Source organism: Dermacentor silvarum, chromosome 9 (assembly GCF_013339745.2).
Source record: "Dermacentor silvarum isolate Dsil-2018 chromosome 9, BIME_Dsil_1.4, whole genome shotgun sequence".
NCBI lineage: Eukaryota > Metazoa > Arthropoda > Arachnida > Ixodida > Ixodidae > Dermacentor > Dermacentor silvarum.
The window spans coordinates 46,690,077-46,714,905 of record NC_051162.1 but is presented as its reverse complement, the minus strand read 5'-3'; the positions used below and the strand labels follow the sequence as shown (position 1 = coordinate 46,714,905).

The window sequence follows — 24,829 nt, the reverse complement described above, 5'->3', positions numbered from 1 at the left end:
CTCATGGCGCGATGAAGTCGTTGTTGATATTGCGGTTGAGACATCCCAGCTCAATGTGCGTGCAGACACTGAAACACGTCTCAAATTGGTCAGAGAAGGTCCGGATGTACCGACACAGTTCCCGGAGCTGATATGCATCGGAGTTTACCCTCCTGCAGCAAAAATAACTGAAGTTCCATTCAAGCTCAGCGACACGACACCTGTTAAAATAAAGCCCTATGGGATGTCCTATGAAAAAAAGAAATGGCTAAAAGAAGAGTTGCAAGGCTTGCTAGATGCTGAAATTATTCGACCATCAACATCTACCTTTGCATCTCCGATTACAATTGTGCCCAAAGATGATGGCAGTTTCAGGATGTGCACTGATTACAGACTTGTAAACCGTCAGACTGATTTATTCCCATACCCGATGCCAGGGATCGACGATATTATTGACGAGACAGGCGGATGTACATGGTTTTCCCGCATCGACCTTTTTAAAGGATATTGGCAGATTCGGCTGCAAGAAGACCACAAACCATTCACGGAATTTGTTACTCATTTCAACATTTTTGAATACAACCGACTGCCTTTCCGTTGGAAAAATTCTGGTGCATGGTTTCAGAAGATCATGAACAGCGTGCTTAGCCAATTCACTGGAATTGTCTGCAACATGTATGTGGATGACATCATCATTTATTCGAAGACCCGTGATGACCACTGCTCGCATCTATCCCGGGTACTAGGAGCACTTAGCAAAGCTGGGCTAAAGATTAACTTGAAGAAGAGCGAATGCTTTAAGAACACCGTTGTCTTCCTAGGGAGAATATTTGACGGACAAACAAAACGTACGAAAGAAGAGTCCGTCAAGCGCATCTCCCAGCTGACAAAACCGTACGATTTGCACTCTCTTCGAGTGTTCCTGGGTCTCGCTGGACATTTCAGGGCTTTTATAAAAGACTACGCCCTAAAGACCAAATGCCTAACGTTGCTGACTCAAAAAGATACGCCATTTGTGTGGACTAATGAATGCGAAGAGAAATATCAGCAGCTTGTAAAAATTATATCATCGGACCCCGTGCTGACAATATCGTATTTCTCGAAGCCGTTCGAGCTAAACACCGACGCTTCCCATTATGGTAGTGGCGCTGTACTATACCAGAGGGATGAGAGTGAGCATCCGAAGCGACAGCTCAAAGTGATCGGCTATTATTCATACACATTCACCAAGGCAGAAGTTAACTACCCAAAGACGGAAAAAGAAGCATTGGCAGTGGTAATGGCCTTTCGTTATTTCAGGATGTACCTGGAAGGCAAACACTTCAGCCTATTCACCGAAAACCAAGCACTGACATACATTCTTAATCTCTCACAACCTAAAGGAAGATTGGCGAGATGGGTGAGCGAAATACAACAGTTTTCCTTTGATGTCGCTCACAGGCCAGGAGAAAAATTACCAGATGCAGACGCCTTGTCAAGACTGCTAATTAGGAACCAAGATGACGACAAGTATGTCACCCTTATGTTGTGGGACGGCACGGAAGAGATGACTCTCAAAAATGGTAGGCTACACGTGCCTGCAACGAGTGTAGGAAAAATATTAGGCCTGTATCATGATTCTCCGGAATCCGGTGGCCACGACGGTTTTTGGAGGACCTACTGGAAGATTAAACAAAGATTTTACTGGAAGACGATGAAACAAGATATTTCGGAATATGTGAAGACGTGCCATTCAATGCCAGCTCTACAAAGCGAAGTTCAGGCCCCGTGGAAGCGCAATGGTTATCCAAAAACATTCAGAAAAGCCATTCGAGACTATACACCTTGACTTCGCGTAGCTCAGAAAAAAGGGGGAGGGAGTACGAATACGCAAGCTTTTCTACTGGCCACACGCATGGTGGCATGCAAGCCCGGAAAAGAAGATTCCAAGAGCGTTATCTCACTGCTTAATCGAGATATGTTCAAACACACCAAAGTAATCATCACTGACAATGGTCCAGCTTTTAGAAGTGATCGCTTGAAACGTTGGGCTGACGAGAGGAACATAGAGCTTCGTTTCGCTGCACCATACCATCCAGAAGCAAATGGACTCGCCGAGAGAGCGATACGGGACGTCAAACAGTTCATCGCGCTCTACCCAGGATTTCCAGGCAGTTGGAAATGTGCCCTTGAAGCTGCTGTGAACCACCACAACCACACACACGGCTGGCTTGGGGTGTACACCGTACTTCGCGTACCATGGTAAATCGGAATGGCTTTCCGCAGACAACCTGTTGGGGATCACGAATCTTTTGGTGCTGCAAGAACGAAAGAAGTCAGAAGATCAACGTGCTCTATACAAGACCGCAATGAAAAGAAATTACGACCGCCGACATTCAGTCCAATCTCCGGACATACAAGTGGGAGATTACGTGCTTGTTGCAAGGATCAAAGACTCCTTTTACAGGACCCTACAAGGTTGTGAAGACCGCCCATCAGCAAGGAATTTTAAAGACTCTGTGCTACAGTGGACCACAAGGTGTTATTGAAACATCATCTGTGAACAACGTGGTACCATATCAACCCAGGAGGGTTGACGACAGAGGGGAGGCCCGTGTAACGCTCGTGAAAGATAAGGAAGAAGCGCACAGGGGAGATCAAGAGAAGAGAAGAGGTAGAAGTGGCGGCCAGAATAATGATGTTTGATGAAACGGAATGTTACAACTTTCAGTTACATTCTTTATTAGCCATCCGCTCACAATGTAAACTCCACCTCATCAAGCTAAGCGGAAGTCAGCGATGGTGTTTTTCTCTTTGGGACTTCGCGATTAAGTCACATGGATTTAAAGAAGAAAAAGTAGCTCATTCCCGATTGTAGAGGACGGTAGATGGAGGCAGAGTGGGACGGGTCATTCATCATCCCTATCGAGTGGAATCATAAAATTGAGATGGCACGCAACGATCTTGGGAATACATGTGCTAATATGTTTCAACCATGAGCAGGTGACAAAGCCTTCAGCACGAGGGAATTCTACTGTCTTCTTGCCCTACTTCTCTTTTCTAATAAACACCAGTTTCGATCTACCGACTGCTGTATGAGTTTCCTCGTTAGGAAAAGATATCGTTACTTTCAGCGAATATAAATACTTTTGCAATTTTTACCGGAGTTAAGAAAACAGTAACTGTGCACTGTAGCAGCTGTTTGAAGGCACTAATGTAAATTTAGTTTGCTGATATCATATTCCAATGTGTCGAACCATAGTGTACGTAATCGCTTGCGTAGGGCGGTCCCTAAGATTGTGTAATCAAACGCAGCCATAAACCCAACAGTGCGTGATAGTCATGTCGACTGTTTGGCATGTAAAACTTCAGAATCTAATGAAAAACCCAAACAGCGCTAGGATACTACCGTGTGGCAGTACTAGTGGCATCAGCGGTAAGACAAACGCCACCCATAGTTATATTCCCACATATTGCGACAAATTCCTGCGCCCAAATCAAGTACACTAAGTGCATTCTGGATTGCATCAGGCGTTGCTCGTTCATAGCCTAAACTAAAACAGTGAAAAGGCCATGCGTATCAAATGATAAAGTTGCGTTCCAGACCTCTTCTTTAACAGCACGTACATTGTTACGTAGGTGTAACATAACATAGGTGTTACCTATGTGTAACATTGGTGCTTGTAACATACATTGTTATTGTAGAGCATGATGAAAAGCCGTCTGTGATGTTATCTTTATTAACGCATATAGTATAAGCGAAATTATTCAAGTGTTATCTGTGAACTTAGAGAATGTTAATGAATCTCACGGTTGCCAGTGTAGAGGTGCAGTACATGCTGCTATGTGAAATGTGCTACCTCGTTATGTGCCCTTGTTGTTCTGGAAGGATATGCAATACGAAGAAAAAAAGCAAAAAAACAACAACCAGATGAATGAGTTTTTCTTGTATAACTTACAAGTGTCCAATTTCGTGGGCTGCGACGAGATAAGTAGTATGTAGACCTTTTACATCCGTAACAACCATCATTTTTTTAACGCTGCAGGCTCCGGCCACCCAAGCGAGCCCTATATGAGAGAATAAATGCGTATTATGGCTACCTATTCGTGTATAGGCATATCTTTATAACTACGGAAATTGTGCGCACATCATCACGTGTACCGGATATTTGTGTGAAGAAATGCGTTTCCTACCTCTCTCGAATCTGGTAGGGACAGAAAAATATAGAAGTATGCAAGGCAACAAGTTTAAGAACATTGATTGTAATAGTTCATCGTAGTCATTAGAATTATTGCGCGAAATGTTGCTTTGATGTTCGAAATCGGGCTCGTTCTCATTTTATAACGTAACTTCGTAGCTGGGCAACAAAGGGTGAAGTGTGAAGTTTATGGATGTTTCGTAATTTTACGATACATTTGTACAGGATGAATGTGCAGTCGGCAGGTCCCAAAGCGGAAACTGCCAGGAGAACATCCTAGATATCGGCTATAGATTATGAAATGAATGAATTTTAAGACATCGGAACGATGATTACAGTGTGCATGATTTTTAACTGAGAAGGTAACATGTTCTAAAGGTATATACATGAAAAACAGGCTGTCATTCAGCCGTAATTAGTTCATACTTCAGGTAAACGAAGAATTTGGTTTGCGGAAAATCCGGTGTTGTTGGTATTCATGAGACAAAAGTGTGTAACACATGAAATACATATTTTATGATTTATAATACGAGGCATGATGATCAGTAATCAATGACTGACAAGTTTGCGTAGAGGTGAAATATTGAGGTTACGAAAAATGGGGGCTCATGGAGATGATAATGGGTTGAAGGCGATGAGTCTTAGAGCTTGTTTTTGCAAGCGTTAAATGTTTCCAAATGCGACCAGTACGTATTGGCCCACGAGGATAGGCGGAACGACAGATGACTATGAGTAAATGCATAATATAAGAAAAGAGGATTTCTGTTTCAAAGTAAAACCGAGTTTTGATAAAAACATGAACGCCGAAAGAAACATTTACAGCGGAGCTGTTATGCACTAGGTTCTGGCGGTTGGTGTGCGTAGGCAAAAAAATGGCAGCCACCCCACAGCTCACGACCGGTCGATCCCGGTGATAAACACGGCGATAAAAGCGTATCGCCCGGTATGCCCCAGCAGCTTTTATTCGCGATAAACGTAAAAACGTAATGGGATAAAAAATATCGTCATAAAAAGGTAAAACCGGAATAGACACTGTTTAATATAGATTACGGTTAGACGTCATGGGCTCTATAGCCAAACAACATAACATTATCCACGGTGGAAGAATATTTAGGTGTTGACACCTAAATACCTAAAAACACCTAAAAGTGTTGACACTGCGCGCGAACGAGCGTCCAGATTATGTTCGGCTGCACGCGGGCGCACCGAGTAGCTCTGCTGCCAGCAGACAGAGGGCGCCGCGGCCAGCGGTCCCAGCTTAGCGGCGCCGGCGGCTTGGCATTCCTCTGCCTCCGCTAAATTTTCGTTCGTAGTGGAGTGAGTAAATCTAAAAGCGCGAAAAAAAATCGTTATTTCACATTAAAGTGACAAGTGTACCAGGCTTCGCTAACATGAAGGTTCCTTGTGCAGGGCATGGATGACGTGAACAAGGATCAATCGGGCAGCACTGAAAGCCCACTGAAGTTACCCTCTCGCGCGCAATTTGTTTCGTCTGGTCTAGCCGTTCATCCAAGCATAAAAAATGAAAGTGTTAGCCCACGTGCTACCTCTTGATCAGAAGATGATAGTGACTGCACCAGAAAATGTATTTTATGCTTATTGCTGCTTCCATTCACACCCAGAAAACCGTTCAATCATCGTTGCGCGACTTCAATGTTGCCGCGATATAAATTAAGAAATGAAACGGCGCAAGCTTCCGATATGCAATGCACTAGAGCAAAGTGACTGTTCATGGCTAGAACTTAAGATGAGAATGCACATCAGCTATGTAACAACTCTTCCAAATGGGAATTTATTAGGCGGGACGAAGGCAGGCGTCTATCTTGAATTAGAGCATCACTACCACAGTTTACTGATGAAAACCTGAGCAAATGCCTTTTAATTCCAATTCCACTTAACATAGACCGTGTATATTATTCATTGGGCTTTCGTTCATTGATCACTGAGTGACTCTTGCAGGATCTAAAAAAGAAGAGGTAACTTTCTTTTGTCTTAAGTTGCATATGAGAATGTGCCAATGTAAGCGTGTTTGACAATGCATGCTACAGCCTGTCCACAAATACACCTTACACCCACCACACAATAATCCCGTAGACCTTTTTTTTTTTTCATAGACACAATACGAAAAAACTTGTGCATGAAGCAGCTCGATAATTTTAATAGGTGATAACCATCCCAGAAGCTTGCGGTCTCATACACTCCCACAATAGAAAAATGTATAAAAACATGCAAGCGTGTAATATACACCGCACGCGCATTGTAAAAAAAAAAAATTCAGTAGCCAGGATGGAACAAATTTGAAAATCAGGCACACATCCGCACAGAAAACAGCAGTATTTTACAGGGTGCACAAATATTTCAAAATATGCAACTGTCACGTAGCTGGACACAACCATAGTAATGTTGTTGCCGTCCCTTGGAGATACTCAGTTATTTTTTACAATTCGCCTAATTAGATAATTAGTGGTATTTATTGATCAACTTCTCAATTATTATAATTAGATTAAAAGTGTCAATGAGAAAATTGTAGAGCAACATCAAACACTCCCGATACAGCTTTCTATTGCTCAATAAGCGCTACGTAGAAGTGTTTTTCCGAGCACGAAAGAAGCTCACGAATACACCCAAAGTGCCTCGAGCGGCCAGTCGCGCGGCAATATTGCTGTATTCGCGGGTTTCGCTCACGCTCGGAAAACACTTTTATGTATCACGTATTGAGCAACAGAAAGTTATATTGGGAGTTTTCCACGCTGCTGTACAATTCTCTTGTTCATACTTTTTATCCAATTATAGCATTAAAAGAGTTAATTATTTTCATAATTGATTAATCATGTAATTAAGCGGAATAAAAAAATAATCTGAGTATCTCCAAGCGACGGCAGACAACATTACCTTGGTTCTGTCCAGCTACGTGACACTTACATATTTTCCAATCTTGGTGCATGATAGTAAACCACCCAGTATATATATTTTACATGCAGCAAAATTTGCACAATCTACTGCGGCACACAGGAGGTTCTCTCTTCCGCAGCGGCTTTCGAGGTTTATTTGACCGTGTGAGGTTCTGTGCACAGTTTGGAAATAAGGTGGGAATCCTTTTATCGAGCGCTCCGCGTAATATTGCCACGTGTCTATCGCGGCGATGACGACGGCATAAGACACATCGGCACTTATGAAAAACATAGCAAGAAGAAGAAGAAGCAGTGACTAGCGCGCGCTATTTTAAAACCGTCCGTTCTTGTTACTGCCTCTGCCGACAAGTGCGTTTCGGTTGTCCCTCGAGCTTTCGACGTCGTGGCAATATGCCATCGATATCGTATCCTCTGAAAAATGGCTGGTGCAGACATGGTCGGTAGGCGTTAGAGTTCGGTCTGCTCTCAGATTTGCCCGGCGCCACTGCTCTAGACGACCGCTGTCGGACGACGCTTTGAATAAAGGCACACGCTCCGCACAAGTCAGGTATCCAGAATTGCAGTTCGGAACGAAGCACTTTCTAGCCATTTCAAACGCGCCTCAGAAGGCCGCTGCCGCCTTCGTCGAGGGCCCGTGGCGACAATACCCAAGCACAAGCTCATGAAACGAACGCGAACAAAAATCGTGCCTTCAAAACAGCGCAACCGCACATGCAAGCAGGAAGACGAAGCAGCGGCAGCACGCGCCTTGCCGCCGAGGCTGGGACCGCATACTGCAGCTACGACGGCGCTGAACCAGCTGCAACCAAGCCGAACATAATCTGGACGCGAGCGAGCGGCGCTTTCGCGCGCGTTGGGGGGAGAGTGTCAGCACCTCTCCTTATTCTTACACCGTGCATTATCTCAGTTCCCTTCCACCCGTGCAATGGGTAGAGTACGTGCGGTGACGACTGCGGAAGAACAGCGCGTCTACGAAGAACAGCGTCGTGAATAGAAGCGGGAATTGAGGCGGCATTGGTGGGCGCCACGTAATACGGTCGATGATTCTGCCGCAAACGCCAAGCGTGTGCAGCTACGGTTGAATCACCCCCTACCGACTCCAATCCCATCGCAATTGTGGGTGATTTCAAGATAGACGTGGGTCTGCCGGACGGAAAGTGGTTGGTGGCGTTTCTCATGGAAAGGTTCGGCATTCGATGATAAACATCAGTGTGCGCACGGCGCGTCATAGGTTGTGTATAGACTTTCCATAAAGCTCCGCTGGTCATCCACCATCACCGAGTGGAACGGTTCTGATTTTTTTATCAGGGCCGCAGTATGGTGATGTAATTTTGCATGTTTGTGAAACTCAAATGTATGAAATGAGGTGTCCATAAAGTGTACCCGCAAACAAAGAAGTATTTGGCGATAACTGAGGGAAATGAAACACCGTGAATTTTGTATTCGTTTGACTCATACATGAGGGCTTCTTTACGACACCATGGAGTGAACGTTGTTTAAATGATCTTTATTTCGATGTTGTAGCAAACACCTAAATGCAAGAACTGCGACGCCTATAAAGCGGACTTGACACATATAATGAGCGACTGCCCCGTGCTGAAACCTAGGGCGGAACCCGAGCTTAATAACACTTCAGACTGGGAGGTAGCGGTGTCCAGCTCGGATCCCGCGGTCCAGCTGCGGACCGTCAACTGGGCTTTGGAGGTCGCCGAAAGTCAAGGGCTTACGGCCACCTCACGCCGCCTAGCAGAAGAAACCCAGTAATTTAAATAACTCTGCACCTGACGAAAATAAAGTTTTCCCTCCTCCTCCTCGATGTTGTAGCATAAATGTATGCGTATATGTGGTAAAAACTATGGTATCATCAGCATAAAGGCGAGAGTTAGTGTGCTTTATTCGAAGCCTTAAATCGTCAATGTATAGCAAGAACATAAGGGGACCGAAAATTGATCTCTGGGGAGCGCCTATGTTAAGGATTTTTGGTTTTGATACACAAGCATTTACCTGAACAACCTGCGTCCTATTATTAATATAGCTTTATGGTCCAGATATGCCGTAAAATTAGGTTTATGAAAGACGACGTGGTGAATAATTGTATAAAATGCCTTAGTGAAATCAATAAACACAGCTCCAATGAGTAGTCCCTCATCGATTACTGGTTTACTCTGTCAGCTAAAGTGATTAATGCGACTGCAGTAGAGAGGCCTTAGAGCCAAGGAAATTGATTATGAGATAATAAGTTAATTTTAGGTATTCCATTAAACGGTTGTAGATTATTTTTCAATTACTTTACTAAAGAATGGTAAAATTGACTTGCGCGATAGTTGTTGAGGCATTTATGGTCACCTTTCTTAAATATGGGAATTATTTTCCTGCCTCCAGGCTTTGTGGAAAGAGATCCACTGAAAAAGGTTTGTCGATTAAGTCGGCCAAGATTGGCGAGAGTTCTTTCGATAAAAGTTCAGTTTTGAATGGAAAATCGGGTCAAGCCCTAGGAAAGCAGTCTTTAGTGATGAGATAATTTAGTTAAGTTCCTCGGGTATTGTTCGGTACAGAAATAAACAATGGGGACTGGGCGAAATAATGGGCAGTGTGAGTTCTGACTGAGTATTTTTATCTGTATCTACTGAGGTGCTTAAATAAGAACTGAAAGCGTTAGCTACGTCATTACGATACGGGTATCTATTGGTATTGAAAGTAATATTGGTTGGGTGTGATTAAGGCTCATTAGCCCGTGACAGCCGGAAAACGATATACACCAGCGCTAACTTCCAATTAAAGATTGCAGTATGGCTCTTGCAATTTGGATTTTAATCTGTACTTGGCATTGTATCTGAAATAAAGGTTTAGTTCGAAGTTAGCGCTTCTGTGCGTCATTTCTTCTATATATGTGCCTGTGTTTCCGCGCAGCAAAATTGCACCGCGGAATTAAAGGTAACCTGCGTGTTAAGTGCAGAAAACCCGGAGACCTTGCATTTGCATGTTTTTTTTTTTCTACGGCAATAATGCTCCTGTAAATTTATTCATTGAAGAAAAATGTTAGCATTTTCTGCGCCATCTTCAACAAAACAAAATGTACCAAGAAGCATTCAAGGTGGCTGTGAAAGTCACAAAGAGGCCTTTTTTTGCAATTAGCTGGCATATCCGCATTGAAGCCCGAAAATTTATTCGCACATCAGCAGAAAGATTCAATCTCTCTGACAACCATATATTCACAACGGATGTCATGACATTGTATTTTGTAATCACATCACCCCAGTTGGAATTTCGAATAAGGCCGCAGCAATTCTGTTTATCTCGGTGCAACTTCGCGGCAAGCGCTATTCGTAAGGCAGCCCTGCTCGACGCAGACGTGTGTGGCGATAATAGGGCACTTTTGATTCAATGTATTTGGGGCTACAAATCCACACGGTGCTCTTGGAATATATGACAGGGGACTCAACATAGCACTTAGCAAATTTACATCATCATCATCAACAGCGGCTTATATTTATGTCCACTACAGAACGAAGGCCTCTCCCTGCGATATATCTGCAATTACCCCTGTCTTGCGCAAGCTGATTGCAACTTGCGCCTGCAAATTTCCGAAGTTTATCACCCCACCTAGTTTTCTGCTACCCTCGACTGCGCTTCCCTTATCTTGGTATCCATTCTGTAACTCTAATGGTCTACCTGTTATCCATCCTACGCATTACGTGGTCTGCCCAGCTCCATTTTTCCTCCTAATGTCAGCTAGAATATCGGCTATGCTGTTTGCTCTCTGATCCACGCTGCTCACTCCCTGTATCTTCAGGTTAGGCCTAACATTTTTTTGTTCCATCGCTCTGTGCAGTCCTTAACTTGTTCTCGAGCTTCTTTGTTAACCTCCAAGTTTCTGCCCCATATGGTAGCGCCGGTAGAATGCAATGATTGTACACTTTTCCTTTCAATGACAGTGGTAAGCTCCCAGTCAGGATTTGGCAATGTCTGCCGTATGCACTCCAGCCCAATTTTATTCTTCTGTAAATTTCTTTCTCGTGATCAGGGTCCCCTGTGAGTAACTCACCTAGATAAACGTACTCTGTTACCGACTCTAGAGGCTGACTGGCGATCCTGAATTCTTGTCCCCTTGCCAGGCTATTGAACATTATCTTTATCTTCTGCATGTTAATCTTGAACTCCACTCTAACACTTGATCGGTTAAGGTCCTCAATCATTTGTTGTCATTCGTCTCCATTGTTACTGAATAGGACAATGTCATCTGCAATCTGGAGGTTGCTGAGATATTCACCGTTGATCCTCACTCCTAAGTGTTCCCACTCCAAGAGCTTGAAATATTCTTCTAAGGATGCAGTGAATAGCATCGGAGAAATTTTGTCTCCTTGCCTGACCCCTTTCTTGATAGGTAACTTTCTACTTTTCTTGTGGAGAACCAAGGTAGCTGGGGAATCCTTGTAGATGACTGTTGGAATCTCAACTTCATCAGATGCATTTTCATAATGGATGAAAGCCATTTATTGTACTCCGCAGATTTCTCGATTGCCTGATTGATGACATGGATATGATCCATCGTAGAATATCCCTTCCTGAAGCCACCCTGTTCTCTTGGTTGACTGAAGCCAAGTGCTGCCCTGATTCTATTGAAAATTATCTTGGTGAATATTTTATACGAAACTGAAAGCAAGCTTTTGGGTCTATAATTCCTCAATTGTTTAACGTCTCCCGTCTTAAGGATTAGTATAATGTTGGCGTTCTTCCAGCTCTCCGTTACACTTAAAGTCGTGAGGCATTGCCAACATAGGGCCGCAAGCTTTTCATGCATGACATCTCCTCCATCTTTGAATAAATCGATACGACGCAAAGTACTCACCTTGCTGCCCTTAACTATGCCAAAAATACCGAGCACTTTAGCGAACGCTTGGTGAATGATCAGCTAAGCAGCCTGAGCAATACAGCCGCTGGGCGCCCGACATGTCGCCGTTTTCATCTCTGAGCACGAAAATTTTGTAGAGGAGTGCGTCCGACTTGCTTAGAAGCATGACAGTTTTCGTTTTCCTTTCTTTTCGATCCCATCATTCGTTTTACCTCGTGGTTTCGGAATCAGGTGAATTCTTTCTCATCCGTGGCAGCTCGAGTGATGTCTCGTGAGGCAGTACTGCTAATTGCCGATTTATTTCGTTGATTGCCTCGTGGCATAGTTCTTTGCGTTCATCAGTCACTTCTCGTAGTAATACGGGCTATCTGCTCCACAGAAATATGGCTTAGACTCGGCGAATGCTGATCTATGTTTCCAATGAATTTGATTGAAGGAAGAGGACAGTTCCGTTTACCCATATAAGACCTCGAGTGCAATACCGTAAAGAATAATTCATGTCATACCTGACTCATTCGTGTTCAGATGATTAAAATAAAAAAAGTCGCAGGCCTGCGCGGCACATGTAGCACAGTCACAGAGCAAGCTGGTCGATCGGCTCAAGAGTAGCTCTAATTTGGGCACCAGGCACAACTGGGTATTCGTGGCAGTCAGTTTGCCTCGTTTTGACGAGAACGATCTGAACTTTCCGCCCGGCGTCGACGGCGAGTTGTGGCTTGTAATGCTCTCTACACAGCAGTCTGCTGAGCCCGATCAAGCCTTGCAACTGCAACTTACATGTCGGGCGCGCCGCCTTTGCAGGCACAATAACTGGATGGCGCCAGCATACTGGCGGATGCTCGGCAGCTCGGGATCGCATTGATTGCGCACCTCGTCTAAGTCGCAACTCGTCGTCTGCGCCTGCGGACGCTGCGTTTGCAGGCATCTCACCTAGATGGCGCCATCATACTGGCGGAGGCTCGAGTCGTCTCCTCCTGCGTTTTGCCTTATACCGTATTTTCCCGGCCCAAAAGTAAGCGCTTCCGTGGCTTCAGTGGTATAGTATCCGGCCCCCACACAGCGGGCGCAGGTTCGATCCCGGCGGGAATCGGTTACTTTGTTCGCGTTTCCGCCGATAGCGGTTACGCTGCGGATGCCGGCGGCGGCCTCATCGCGGCCTCACCGAAACGGCTATTGGAATGAGCCCATAACAGCTTACGCTGTAAAAAAATCAGAGTACACCTAAGCACTTCGAATGAGTTGTGAATGCGGAAGCATTACTGTCCAATTGAAAACCGCTGAGAGGTCGTTTTAATTTTGCGATGCAATTAATGTACTATATCGGTACGTAATGCCCGAGCCAGAAAGCAGCAGCAGCCTCCGGTGCCAACGCTGCAGGCCACCGACTTCTTGCGCGACGAGAGACTGAGCAAGCAGCAGCGGACACCAATGCCGGTAGGCGCTTGCAGGAGCTAAGCCTAATGGTAGGGAGAAAAGGAGATACGGACTGCGAGCCTGCAATCGAGAGCGAGGGAGATGTGGCGTCGCGTCGATGCCCTCTACCTTCAGGCAACGCCTGGCACGATAGAGCTGCATTTTTAAGCAGGTGTCCGCTTTCACCCGATCTGCTTCGTCGCGGCGCGCACTTCACAGCCGGTGGTAATTGGGGTTTAGGTGCCGTTCCGCTGCTAAAGATGACAGACGCCGGATTTTTTCGCCCAATGGGCCCCTTGACGCCCTCGCATAAAAATTCTGACGCGTTTATGCGACGAGCTTCGTATTAATGCATGTTGCCTCAGAGGATGAGAAACAAAATTTCGCAACTCTTCTACGAACAACCATCTTTCATTGAGCGCAAAATGTGACAACGCAATTACCCGAGACAGATTTCTAGGCAAAAATATGCATTCCGCGTTGAGGTACACAAGCGTTAAACACTGGAATTGGCACAAACACCAACAACTCAAGAATGAGTACGTGAATGGTTTTAGAAGTGAAAGCAAAACATACCATATATAGAAGTCGCCTTTTCTTGTGAAAGAACCATTTCTCGTCTGCAATGTAAAAGTGTTCGAAGCGTAAAACAAACTAAATAGAAGAATGAAATCAAAGAAGGACTGAGTGATTGCGAATGCCCACAAAATATGGCTTGTGACAATTGTAACATAAAATATAGAAATATAAATTTGAACTTTATAAACTAGTTAGTGATAGAGTTTACACATTGCTTATAAATGATTAGGCCGGAATAAGGGAAATCCTATATATTTTACTCTGTACTAGTGTAATTGATAAAATATGTGCGCAAGTAGCCTTCTGCTCCATTTAGTTATATTTCATCATCATCATCATCATTATCAGCCTATATTTTATGTCCACTGCAGGACGAAGGCCTCTCCCTGCGATCTCCAATTACCCCTGTCTTGCGCTAGCGTATTCCAACTTGCGCCTGCAAATTTTCTAACTTCATCTTCCCATCTGGTTTTCTGCCGACCTCGACTGCGCTTCCATTCTCTTGGTATCCATTCTGTAATCCTAATGGTCCACCGGTTATCCATCCTACGCATTACATGGCCTACCCAGCTCCATTTCTTCCGCTTAATGTCAACTAGAATATCGGTACAATAAATATAACTAGAACTAGTTATATTTATTGCTGCTGAACTAAGTAAAGCAGTACTCAGTTCGGAGCCTGTGCACGAGTACTAATATTATACACACACACACACACACACACACACACACACACACACACATATATATATATATATATATATATATATATATAGAGAGAGAGAGAGAGAGAGAGAGAGAAGTGTCAAGAGGAGCTACTGGTTGCATGCGCGGTGGAAAGCGAGAAGCAGCATGAGGCGGGCGGTCGGATGGCAGATAGGGCCAAGGGGTCTAATTCCACGAAGAGCGGCAGTGACGTGAAATATGACCGATACGGCCACAAGTGAAGCATATTGGCCTGTCGTCGGGAGTGCGCCATTCAGCCGTGTTACGATACCGCGGAGGGGCATTCATGTTGCGAGGGCGCATGGCAGAGGTGGACGAAGCGTAGTCAGGCCGATTAATGGAGCAGACGTTGGTCAAGCCATCGTTGGCCAATTCCTGGCGTACGACGGTCTGGATCAGGGAAACGGCGGACTGGCAATTGTCGGAGCCAAGGGTTGGGGTTTGGATAGGAGATGCGGCCTCGATTTCACGCCGGATGATGTGGACGACGTCTTCAGAGCGATTTGGCGTGGGCAGACTGCGGAGGTCTTCGCAGGTGGACGTAGCAGCCGTGTTGGGGAGGCGGGGAAAGGGGTGGGCAATGCTGCGGCTCTTGGCTTCTTCAAACCGCCGGCATTCGGTAATGATGGCTTGTACAGTAGAAGAATTCTTAAACACAAGGAGGTGAAAGGCATCATCTGCTATGCCCTTAATGACGTGTGCGACCTTATCAGCTTCGGACATTCTCGGATCCAATTTGCGGCACAGAGCGAGCACGTCCTGGATGTATGTGAGGATGGACTCGGTGCACGTCTGGACACGCGAAGCGAGGTCTTTTTGAACAGCGCGCTGACGTCCAACAGGCTTGCCAAACAAATCCCTGAGCTTCTGTTTACAAATGTCCCAGGTGGTAAGTTCCTCTTCGTGGGTCTGAAACCAGACGCGTGCCGTTCCCGCGAGATAGAAAATCATATTAGCCAGCATGGCGGTATGGTTCCAATGGTTGCTCTTGCTCACCCGCTCATAAAGTAAAGCAATCTTCAACATCCGTGTTGTCAGTGCCGGAAAAGGTGCCGGGGTTGCGCGGTTGTGCCAGAAGGACGGTTGGCGTGGGGGCCGACGAGCCCGAAGCATCCTCGCCTTGAGCTGGCATGGTAGATGCAGCCAAGGAGCGCCCGCTGCGTAAATTGTAAAAAGTTGGTCCGGCGGTAGGTTTTCAACCCGCTCTCTTTGCATCACAAACCATTGACCCAAACTGGCAAGAAAACATTTATAGTCATCGAAACCAGAAACTCCGTCAAATACTTTAAGAATGTTAGTCGGTTTAACACAGGGTCTTATAGCACAATAGGGCGCCTACCTTCGCCTGCATTGAGCGTGAGTCACTGCCATATAGATTGCGTTTACGAAACCATCATGTGTTCTGTTTCAGTACTGTTCTTTGAAATTGCTTGAAAGTGAGACATTTTTATAACGCTTTCATAACACATGCACAATTTCAGTTTCAGCACTTATTAGAAAAATGAAATTATAAGCAAGACTAATGAGCCTTCGTCTCATTAGCCCCACAACAAAAACTGTAAAGTCACGCGTGTTCATAGAGGGAATCTATGCTGCCATCCATGTCACATTTACGGCATATCGATAATAACTGAAACTTGTGTAGTCACTGATGAAGTTTACGCACACAGACGCAAACACACACACACACACACACACACACACACGCACACATATATATATATATATATATATATATATATATATATATATAACCTCGACAGACCAAACCCTTACTTATATGCTGACCATGTATGTCTCAGCTGACCATCGCGAGTGGGACGTTGCTGTACCGTTCGTTACATTTTCCTAGCATTCGTCACGCCACGATTCCGCAGGCTTCTCACCATTTCTCCTCTTGTTTGGCCGCGACCCTATGCTACCTTTCGACATCCTTCTGCCTGATAGTCTGAACTTCACATCGGAGTACGCCCGGGAACCCACACTCAAGGCACAAGACGCGAGCCATATCGCCCGACGTCGACTCGTGGGCGTGCAGGAAAAATGAGCGGCGCTTATATAACACCCACCATCATGACGCCACTACACACCGGGTGCCCTGGTCATCCTTTGGTCACCGTCGCGACGCGTTGGCCTCTCGGAGACGTTACTTTCACGCTACTCTGGCCCTTACCGTGTCTTGCGTCAAGTAACTGACGTCACCTATGAAATCGCCCCGCCTGACCCCACCGTGGCTCAGCCTCGCTCCAACGTATTCCACGTCGCACGTCTTAAGCCATACGACCATATCGTATCATTCGACCGCCTCCTAACCAGCAGCCGGCTGGTGCTTCAGTCACCCGGGTCATGTGACAGACCGATGAAGAAGACATTTCCAGATGACTTGAAAGAAGACGATGCTCTGAACTTCGCGATCTATGATCTTGTCAGCCGTTGTAGTTCTTGTAAATACACTGTAAATATATTTCTTACTTCTTTTTCCCCATAACATTTGATTCGAGTTACCTTGTCGGCCCGAAAAATAGCCATTTGGTTTGGTAAAACGAGTTTCAAATTTTTACATGATATATCGAATCAATGTAAAAATCATAAGAACGCTTAGTTAATATTTATTCATTCAAGAATAAAGCTTACACAAAATCGAAAATCCTCTGAGGAAAAAAATTCAAGTGCAGAAAACAAGCAAGGAAGGTAAGAAACTAATTAAAAAACAAATGTTTGTTTTTGTGGTGACGGAATTTTTCATTGTTAGCTTCAGCTACCAAGATATCGGGAAGGTCGTTCCGAAAGCGGACTACACGTAGAAGGGCAGACTGAATTAAAAACAAAAATGTCACAGTTTCGTCCGAAAGGCGAATCATCGATAGCTAGAGCAACCTAGTGGACAGCCATACAAAGTAAGTATAGTAGTTTTCCCGGCCGTATAAACTTGTGAACATAGGCATTGTTACGCGCTATGCCGAGCATAGAACAATGCGCCAGAAAGACGGTGAAGACGACGATCTGGGCAGCGCTCGCGTTTTTCTGCCATCTTGGCTGCATCCGTCTCTCTCTGTATATATCTTGTAAATATACCTTTTTCTATCCCTTTTTGCTACTCTCATCCCCGTGGCATTTTGGTGGAGGTGCGGGGTACTACATTAGCAAGAATGGTGTCATGCGCGCACAATGGAACATGAACGAATCTGAATCGATGAAACCGGAAACTCCCTGTCAAAACACTGTAGTGTGTAAGCGCGGCAACAGCAGAGAGCGGATTGACCTTCGTCCCGCCGCTCGCATTAACTCGAACAATGCTCGAAAACACAGCGCAGGGAGGAAGGACTCTGCCCCCGTCGCAGATGGCTTGCCCCTGCCGCGGATTATGTTAGCGCGTCGTCTGGACCGTTTAATTTGCGAACACTTTCCATTATCATCACGAGTGTCAGCGCGGCAATGTATATTTCGATTGTAGTTCGACCGATGTTTTCGGTTTTACAGGAAAATAAACGCCGTGCCGCTGATCGACCCACTCTTCCATATTCTAGTACGCTTAGCTACAAAGCATGCTTCTACTACGTGCTTTGTGTTGCTTGATTCTCTCTTTCATCGTGGTTTCGAAGTGTGCTGCCATATTCCATTATTCCACCGAAATTGAAATTGGCCTCATCCAAACTGCTCCAAAATGAAATTTACTCTTCTCCAAGTTGCTCCAAAATGCAATTTTGTCGGCACCAAACTGCTCCAGCACGCTATTTTAATTGCTCCAAAAATTGCCCGGAAATTACTTTTGGCAGTCCCACCGCTGAACTCAGTCGTCGTCTGGTCCCCCCAAAAAATCGTCTCTTTTCTCTGTGGCGCTCAGCGCACGGTCGTGAGGCCTCACCACGGAGGTCTCACGTCCGGCCGTCTCGCCGTGCGAGGCCCGATACTACAGCGTGCACCACCGTTAACCGGTTCCGGTAGGGCTAGACGATGCTGCCGTTTGGCCTCAACAACTCGCTCCAGCAGCTCGGAGTCCGCGGCTCTTCGTTGACGTTTCGCCTGGGCTTCGGAAGCCCTGATGCTCGAATTGGCACGTCGACGACGAGCCCTTTCTCGAGCGCGTTCATTCTGGATGGATTTCGATTAAATTTCTTTAAATTTAATCTGTCCGTTACGTAAGACATTGAATGGCTCATACCCCAGCAATTGACCATACCCCCGTAAAAGTCGCCTTGCCATTACGACGACAAACGAGAAGTGAAATTCTACACCGGAATGATTGGCGGCAACGCAGCCAGCTGTGGAAGCTGACGACGACGACGAACGCGGGAGGAGTGGCACAAGCGCGTGCCGAGCACGAGTGCGTGCAGACCACATGTGCAGCTCTGAGAGTAGCTGGTTCTTTAGCGTTACATCGCTGGCGCAGGCTTGCGTATCCAAGCTTTGCTTGAAAAACACCTAATGAAACATTCGTAAATTATAAACCTGAAACATTGTGCGAAACACGAGAAACCATAGCAGGTGTTTAGTTCAGGTATGAATGGCGTTCTCGTCGCGTCACCATTAAAATGAACGCATGTTGTTCGTGGCAGTGAATATGGTGCAGTGACATCATCGTGGCCACAGTGTTTGGGTACTAGTGTGATCAGGAAGAAATGTGAATCAAATTAAGAATCGGGGATTTCACGCGAAATCTATTATATGAATAATTTTTTCTAATAGCATTATTCGATCTGCCGCACCAATTTATTTCCGTCTATGTATCCCCAAGCAACGATGTGGGCCTATCAAGAAGATTGTGCAGTCGTAAATTATGGAACGATGCCGCAGGTAGTGCATTTGAAAACAGTGACCCGTTCCCGTTTATGTGTGTCACTGGGCATTGACCATTCTAGATGTGCCACTCTTCAATAAAACTTTCTGACACTAACTTGGGTATGCGCTCCATGGTATGAGTAATGTTTAAGGTTATTCTTGTAACATTCTCCACTTGGGTCCGATACGCACTGCCAGACACGGTCTACACGAGTGAAGAATACTGATGCTAATACGGCCGAAAGTTTCGCTCGAGGCTTCCGATGGAACAAAGTGGACACAGATGACGATTGAAAAACACTTTCTATTTAGAAATTTTTTGAAGAATTTACACATAGAAATACAAGGCGGCGCTGGAACATATAGGGTGACCCGCCATTGGCAGAGCCGATGGTGCACAGCACCTGAAGTTTAATCCAGAACGCTTGGTCGGGGAAACGGGACCCCGTTTTCTATCCCTCGGTGCCTCGCCTCAAACATTTACAGCACAATCGCCACCTAGTAGCTATGAGAGTGGTCCAACGGCCCACCAATCGCCGATCCGGTACGAGGATCGTCGTGTGAGTGGGCTGGCAGCTATCCCAGCATTGCGCATCGTCGACGCGCCCTTTCCTTTGCCACATTTAATGATGTTTTTCTCCTCTTCCTAAAAGCAACATTAAAAGCGCGCTGAGCGGGTAGGGTTACAAATTCATAGCAATCGTGCTCACTCGCATAGTCACAGTGTCAAACACAAAGGGCACGATAAAACGCTAATAAATAGGCAGCACATGCAACTGTGACCCCTTCCCTGCTCGTACCTCAGTACTCCTTTTGGAAAAACCGATCGCTTAGTACTTGCTGGCAATAATTCAATGAAAGCTGTCAACGCAACCCTTTAGGCTCGCGTACCCCTATTGAGTAAATGCTTGCTCAGAGAGGGTTTTCACGACGGTCATATTGGCAACGGTCCCCGAAACGGGTTTCCAAAACGGTTACAATGGGTAAGGTGCGCGAGGTGAATAACGAGTACGGCGTTCACGCGTTCTGTGCCCATGACACGCCTTGCACGCGTACACCAGGAGCCAGTGACTGTCAGGGACCTCTTAGATTTTGCTGTCAGAACGCCCGCACGAGATGTACGTGACGAAGCACCGATATTAACTCTTCCTGAGGTCAGCTTCCTGCACTATTGGGCACTAATCGCGTGGTCATGCGCCCCCTTCCCCCCCCCCCCCCCCTTGCTGATTTGCTCACTGCCAGCCGGCTTTAATCACCCCTCCGCGTGACGGGTATCATCGGCAGTGTCAAAAGATGCGCACTTTCCTCATCTTGGCGCCGTCAGGCATCCGCCGCTGACCATCAATTATCCCATTGTGTTTCGCTCGCCAAGCAAGGACCGGTAGCCAAATACCGTCAGCCGTTTAATCATCCCCTCCTTGCAGCCGTTCCATTAGTCGAGGCCAGGATGAAGGGAAAAGCCGATACCAAGCATTTCTAGCAACAAAATAAACAAATGACTCGCGCTTTGCAGCAGCAGCAGCCTTACAGTATGTATCACTGGTTATGTGCCACTTGCAATGTGTCACTTGGCCACAGGGTGTGTGCCACTACTTATGTGCCGCTCTTTAAAGGAACCTCTTTGATGCCAACGTGGTTCACTGGGTATGTACCACTGGGTATGCTTAGGCTTCGAGGCGGCGCCGCTAGATAGAGCAACGTGTTCTGAGGGAAGTGAGAAAAAGGAACGCCGTTGCACTACACGCCAGAAAGATGACGCGTTACATCTATTCGTAGGACTTGAGAGTCATCTTAGAAGAGAGGCCACCCAAATGTTTTTAATTGTCCTTGAAACATTCGTCTAAATAATCACAGAATAGCCTTACTGTTCGAGTGCGTCGTCTCAGGAGTCTACTGTTAGAAAAATGTCTCAAATTCTTAAAACCTTGGAGGACGCTCAAGCTTCGCCTTTAAGAGTGGAACGCAATATCATTCAAAGGTTTCTTTTTCTTGCACAAGATGTGTAGACGCCGATGAAACAAAAAATAATGTTTTTGCTGGAGCCACGCTTTATCCGGTATTGTTTGCGTGTGAAGTTTTGGACAAAAAGTCTTACAAAATGTGCGATGTGCATTTTTTAACCCCTTTAATTACAAACACCTCGGGGCCTGCAGAATGTCTTAGGTGGTAAAGAGGTGCAGGGACCGTAACATCAAGAATTTACTTGTAATGTCATTTTATCCTACAGACTGCAGAAATATTCCGTAGGCAATCTCACTTTCAACATACGACAAGCAATCCGCCACTCGCGCGTATAGCTTGTAATAGCACCACACCTATCTGCGCAAGCGGAGAATAATACACAAGGAAATATTCTACGTACGCCTTTTAGCATTAAATTACTTAAACACACCTTTTTTTTCGAAACGAAAAAAGAAACGCGAGACAATTTACCTCATAGATGAGTGAAGCAGACGCACCTCGCCTTTTTTTTTACTAGGAGTAGCGAAATTTGTCTAAGCTGTCCTCTCTGACGTAGAAAGAGTTAAGAACAATTATTTGAACACTAGTGCGCGATGCGTGCCGTACATTCATGACACACCATATCTTAATCATAACAAACACTTTGCAGATCGATGTGCGTGTGAACCTTGGCACGCATCTTTCATTTCCTTTACCCTTTACGTTTAATCTGCCTAGTGATTATTAGTGTTGCTTTACTTGTCTAAAGAAACACCAAAGTTGGCAGAAACGCCAGTTGCCAGAGCTCACTAACGCAAATGAGAAAAGTGCTCACGCTTTGTAACGCATTTGTCATGCCTGAAACCTGATTATTTGCTACCTCAATCAATGCTTCGCCGTTTGGGGTAAATTGAGACTTATTTTGTCAACATCAGTAACTACGCGGAAGGATTTCATACATGTGCAAAAGCAACACAGGCATGCGTGGTACACGCAGCAATCACAGCGAAAGCTGGTGGAGCGGCTCAAGAGTAGCTCCTATTTGGGCACTACGCACAACAGGGTCTTCACGCCCGTCTGTTCACCTCGTTTTGACGAGAACGATCTGAACTGTCCACCCGGCGTCGACAGCGAGCTGTGACCTGTAATGCTCTCTTCACAGCAGTCTGCTGAGCGCGATCAAGCCTTACAACTGCAACTTATACTTCGGGCACGCTGCGTTTGCAGGCACCTTAAATAGATGGCGCCACCATACTGGCGGAGGCTCGGGTCGTCTGCCCATGCGCGCTTGCCTTATAGGGCATTTTTCCGCTACCCGATAGCAAGTTCTTGCGTGGCTCATTCGTAGAGTATCTGGCTCCCACGAAGCGGGTGCGGGTTCGATCACCGTGGAAATCGGGTACCTTTTTTTCGCATTTCCAGCAATAGCGGTTACGGCGGCGTACACCGTCGGCCGCGACATCATCGCGAACCAAAACGGCTATTGAAATGAGCCCATAACAGCTTGCACTGTAAAAAGCAAAATACCCGTAATCAGCATCGGGCAGGATCTGCACCTGTACAGACTGGTATTTAAAGCCTATTATGTTTTTGTTATTGGCAATGGTTAAAAGAAGGTACATTCCTTTCTTACAGAGAATACTAGGGAACGACTGCACGCATGCCGTTCTCGTGCCAAAGACGACTCTCACTTTGAGAGGTGTGTCAGGTGATTGCGTGATGTGCCACTTTCTCCTGTGTTTTCATTGTGACAGCTCGTGCTTTGAGACTTTGCGTCAGATTGCAAAATCTCCAGGATTGGACCGCTGTTCCTTGTACTTTCCTTCTAGCACCTAACATTACCTAAACTCTGTTTTAAGCAGTAGCGCTTTCAAGATCAGACCAGATCGAGTATGTTTTAACGCTTCATCACCGCAGTGCAAATGCAATCGCTGTTGTGCGATATACCACGTGACATAGCCATAGGTACGTACGATTTTATAACACCTAATCACGTATGGCATCAAAATCCGTGTTTCTCTCGCTTACGCTCGTCTATTACCTATTTTGTACCCAACAATAGGCATGTCCTTTGCTCGCGTCGGACTGCCTGAGTAGAAAACATACCGTCTGCGTCACAAGATGGTCGTAAGCGTCTTCTTCATGCTGTCATCACAACCACGCTCAGACTGATAGCTGTTCTGCTAACACAAACATGTCGGTCCACGTGGTAACGGTTTTGCGTAACTGCAAAGGGTGCAGGGTGTCCACCTACCAGCAACGTGCTTCGCATACCATCGATCCCCACAGTGCGAGCGATCTGCTGCATTCTTTTTTTCCCAAGATGCAGAAGATATCAAGAACGTTTTTGGTAGTTGGCTGCCATCGCGATGTCGATCGCAACAATGAGACGTATATTGATTATAATATGTGTGCTTAATTAAGCAGTTAATTCATTAAATACAAACCACACTGTCATAACTACTCACCTTGTCAAAAGCATAAACAAATCCGACGTCCAAATTATCGTACGTGGTCTTGCATACAACAGAAGCTTCTCCAAGGTTTCTTCTCCCAAAACGGTCCCTTCATTTGTCATAGCAAAATATTCTTCTTCTCCCTGTAAGACGTGTTTAGTTATACAAAGCAATACTGTCGCTCAGGCTACTGACCCTGTGATAAGTCTTAATTCCTGTTAAACTGATAGAGCCAGGAGGATCAAGATACCCCAGGATCTTGTTTACCTGTAAGCGCACAAAGCAAGAAAGTCAACTTTGTGCGTATATAAAACCTAAATTATTGTATGATGCGAAGAATTTGAGTAATTTTAGGTACTAAAACACAGTCGTGGTACTTCACGTGGTGAAAATTATGAGTTGATATCTGTGTGGTATATTTGTCTGAAGGCGTTAAAAAAGAAAGAAATTGCACTAACGAATGTCGTTCTTAAATCTCTGTGGGTGTAACCCTCGAGGGCTATCTGAGTTGGTAGAAATACTAGTACGCAAGGCTAGAGCAAAATACGACTTGAAAGTGGTGTCGGCGACTAGCTGGAATCTCAACAGCGAGGGAAACGTTAGCCACGCGAAATACAAACTATTCCCAGTGTGCATTTATTTTTTGAGGAACACTTGGTGCCAAGGACTTTCGGGACCATATTCTGAAATAATTTAGGTTAAGTTTAATGGCGCAAATACCACTCACTACTATGATGACCCAGTGCGTTGAATTATCATCAGTAAAAGCACTCATAGCAGCATTTCCTCAATACCTGATCTCATATCGTCTACATCGTTGAGCACGTCAGACGGAAAGGGGGGGGGGGGGCATTAGAATTACGTGCGATGTAAAGGTATGTGCATTTCTATAGTTCGCAACAGTATTGCCGTCTTCGAATGGTAACCTCTGGATATACCCGTAAAATGTGCGCTGCTGTTAATGGTTCGTGGTATTTTTTTGCATGATGCTTGTTCCTAATTTGTCAAAAAGAA

At 45.5% G+C, this 24,829-nt stretch overlaps 1 protein-coding gene across 1 annotated transcript in view; it reads right to left on the bottom strand.

The window, feature by feature from the left end:
- LOC125940173 (uncharacterized) overlaps positions 1-24,078 on the bottom strand; it is a 79,943-nt gene extending 55,865 nt beyond the window's left edge. The window contains exons 1-4 of the mRNA XM_049655959.1: positions 24,011-24,078; positions 23,828-23,958; positions 13,911-13,954; positions 3,918-4,026 (exon numbers count right to left, since the gene is read on the bottom strand). Coding sequence (XP_049511916.1) covers positions 3,918-4,026; positions 13,911-13,954; positions 23,828-23,937 — 263 coding nt within the window. The 5' untranslated portion in view covers positions 23,938-23,958; positions 24,011-24,078. The remainder of the gene's footprint in view (positions 1-3,917; positions 4,027-13,910; positions 13,955-23,827; positions 23,959-24,010) is intronic.
- Between the last annotated feature and the right edge of the window lie 751 nt (positions 24,079-24,829).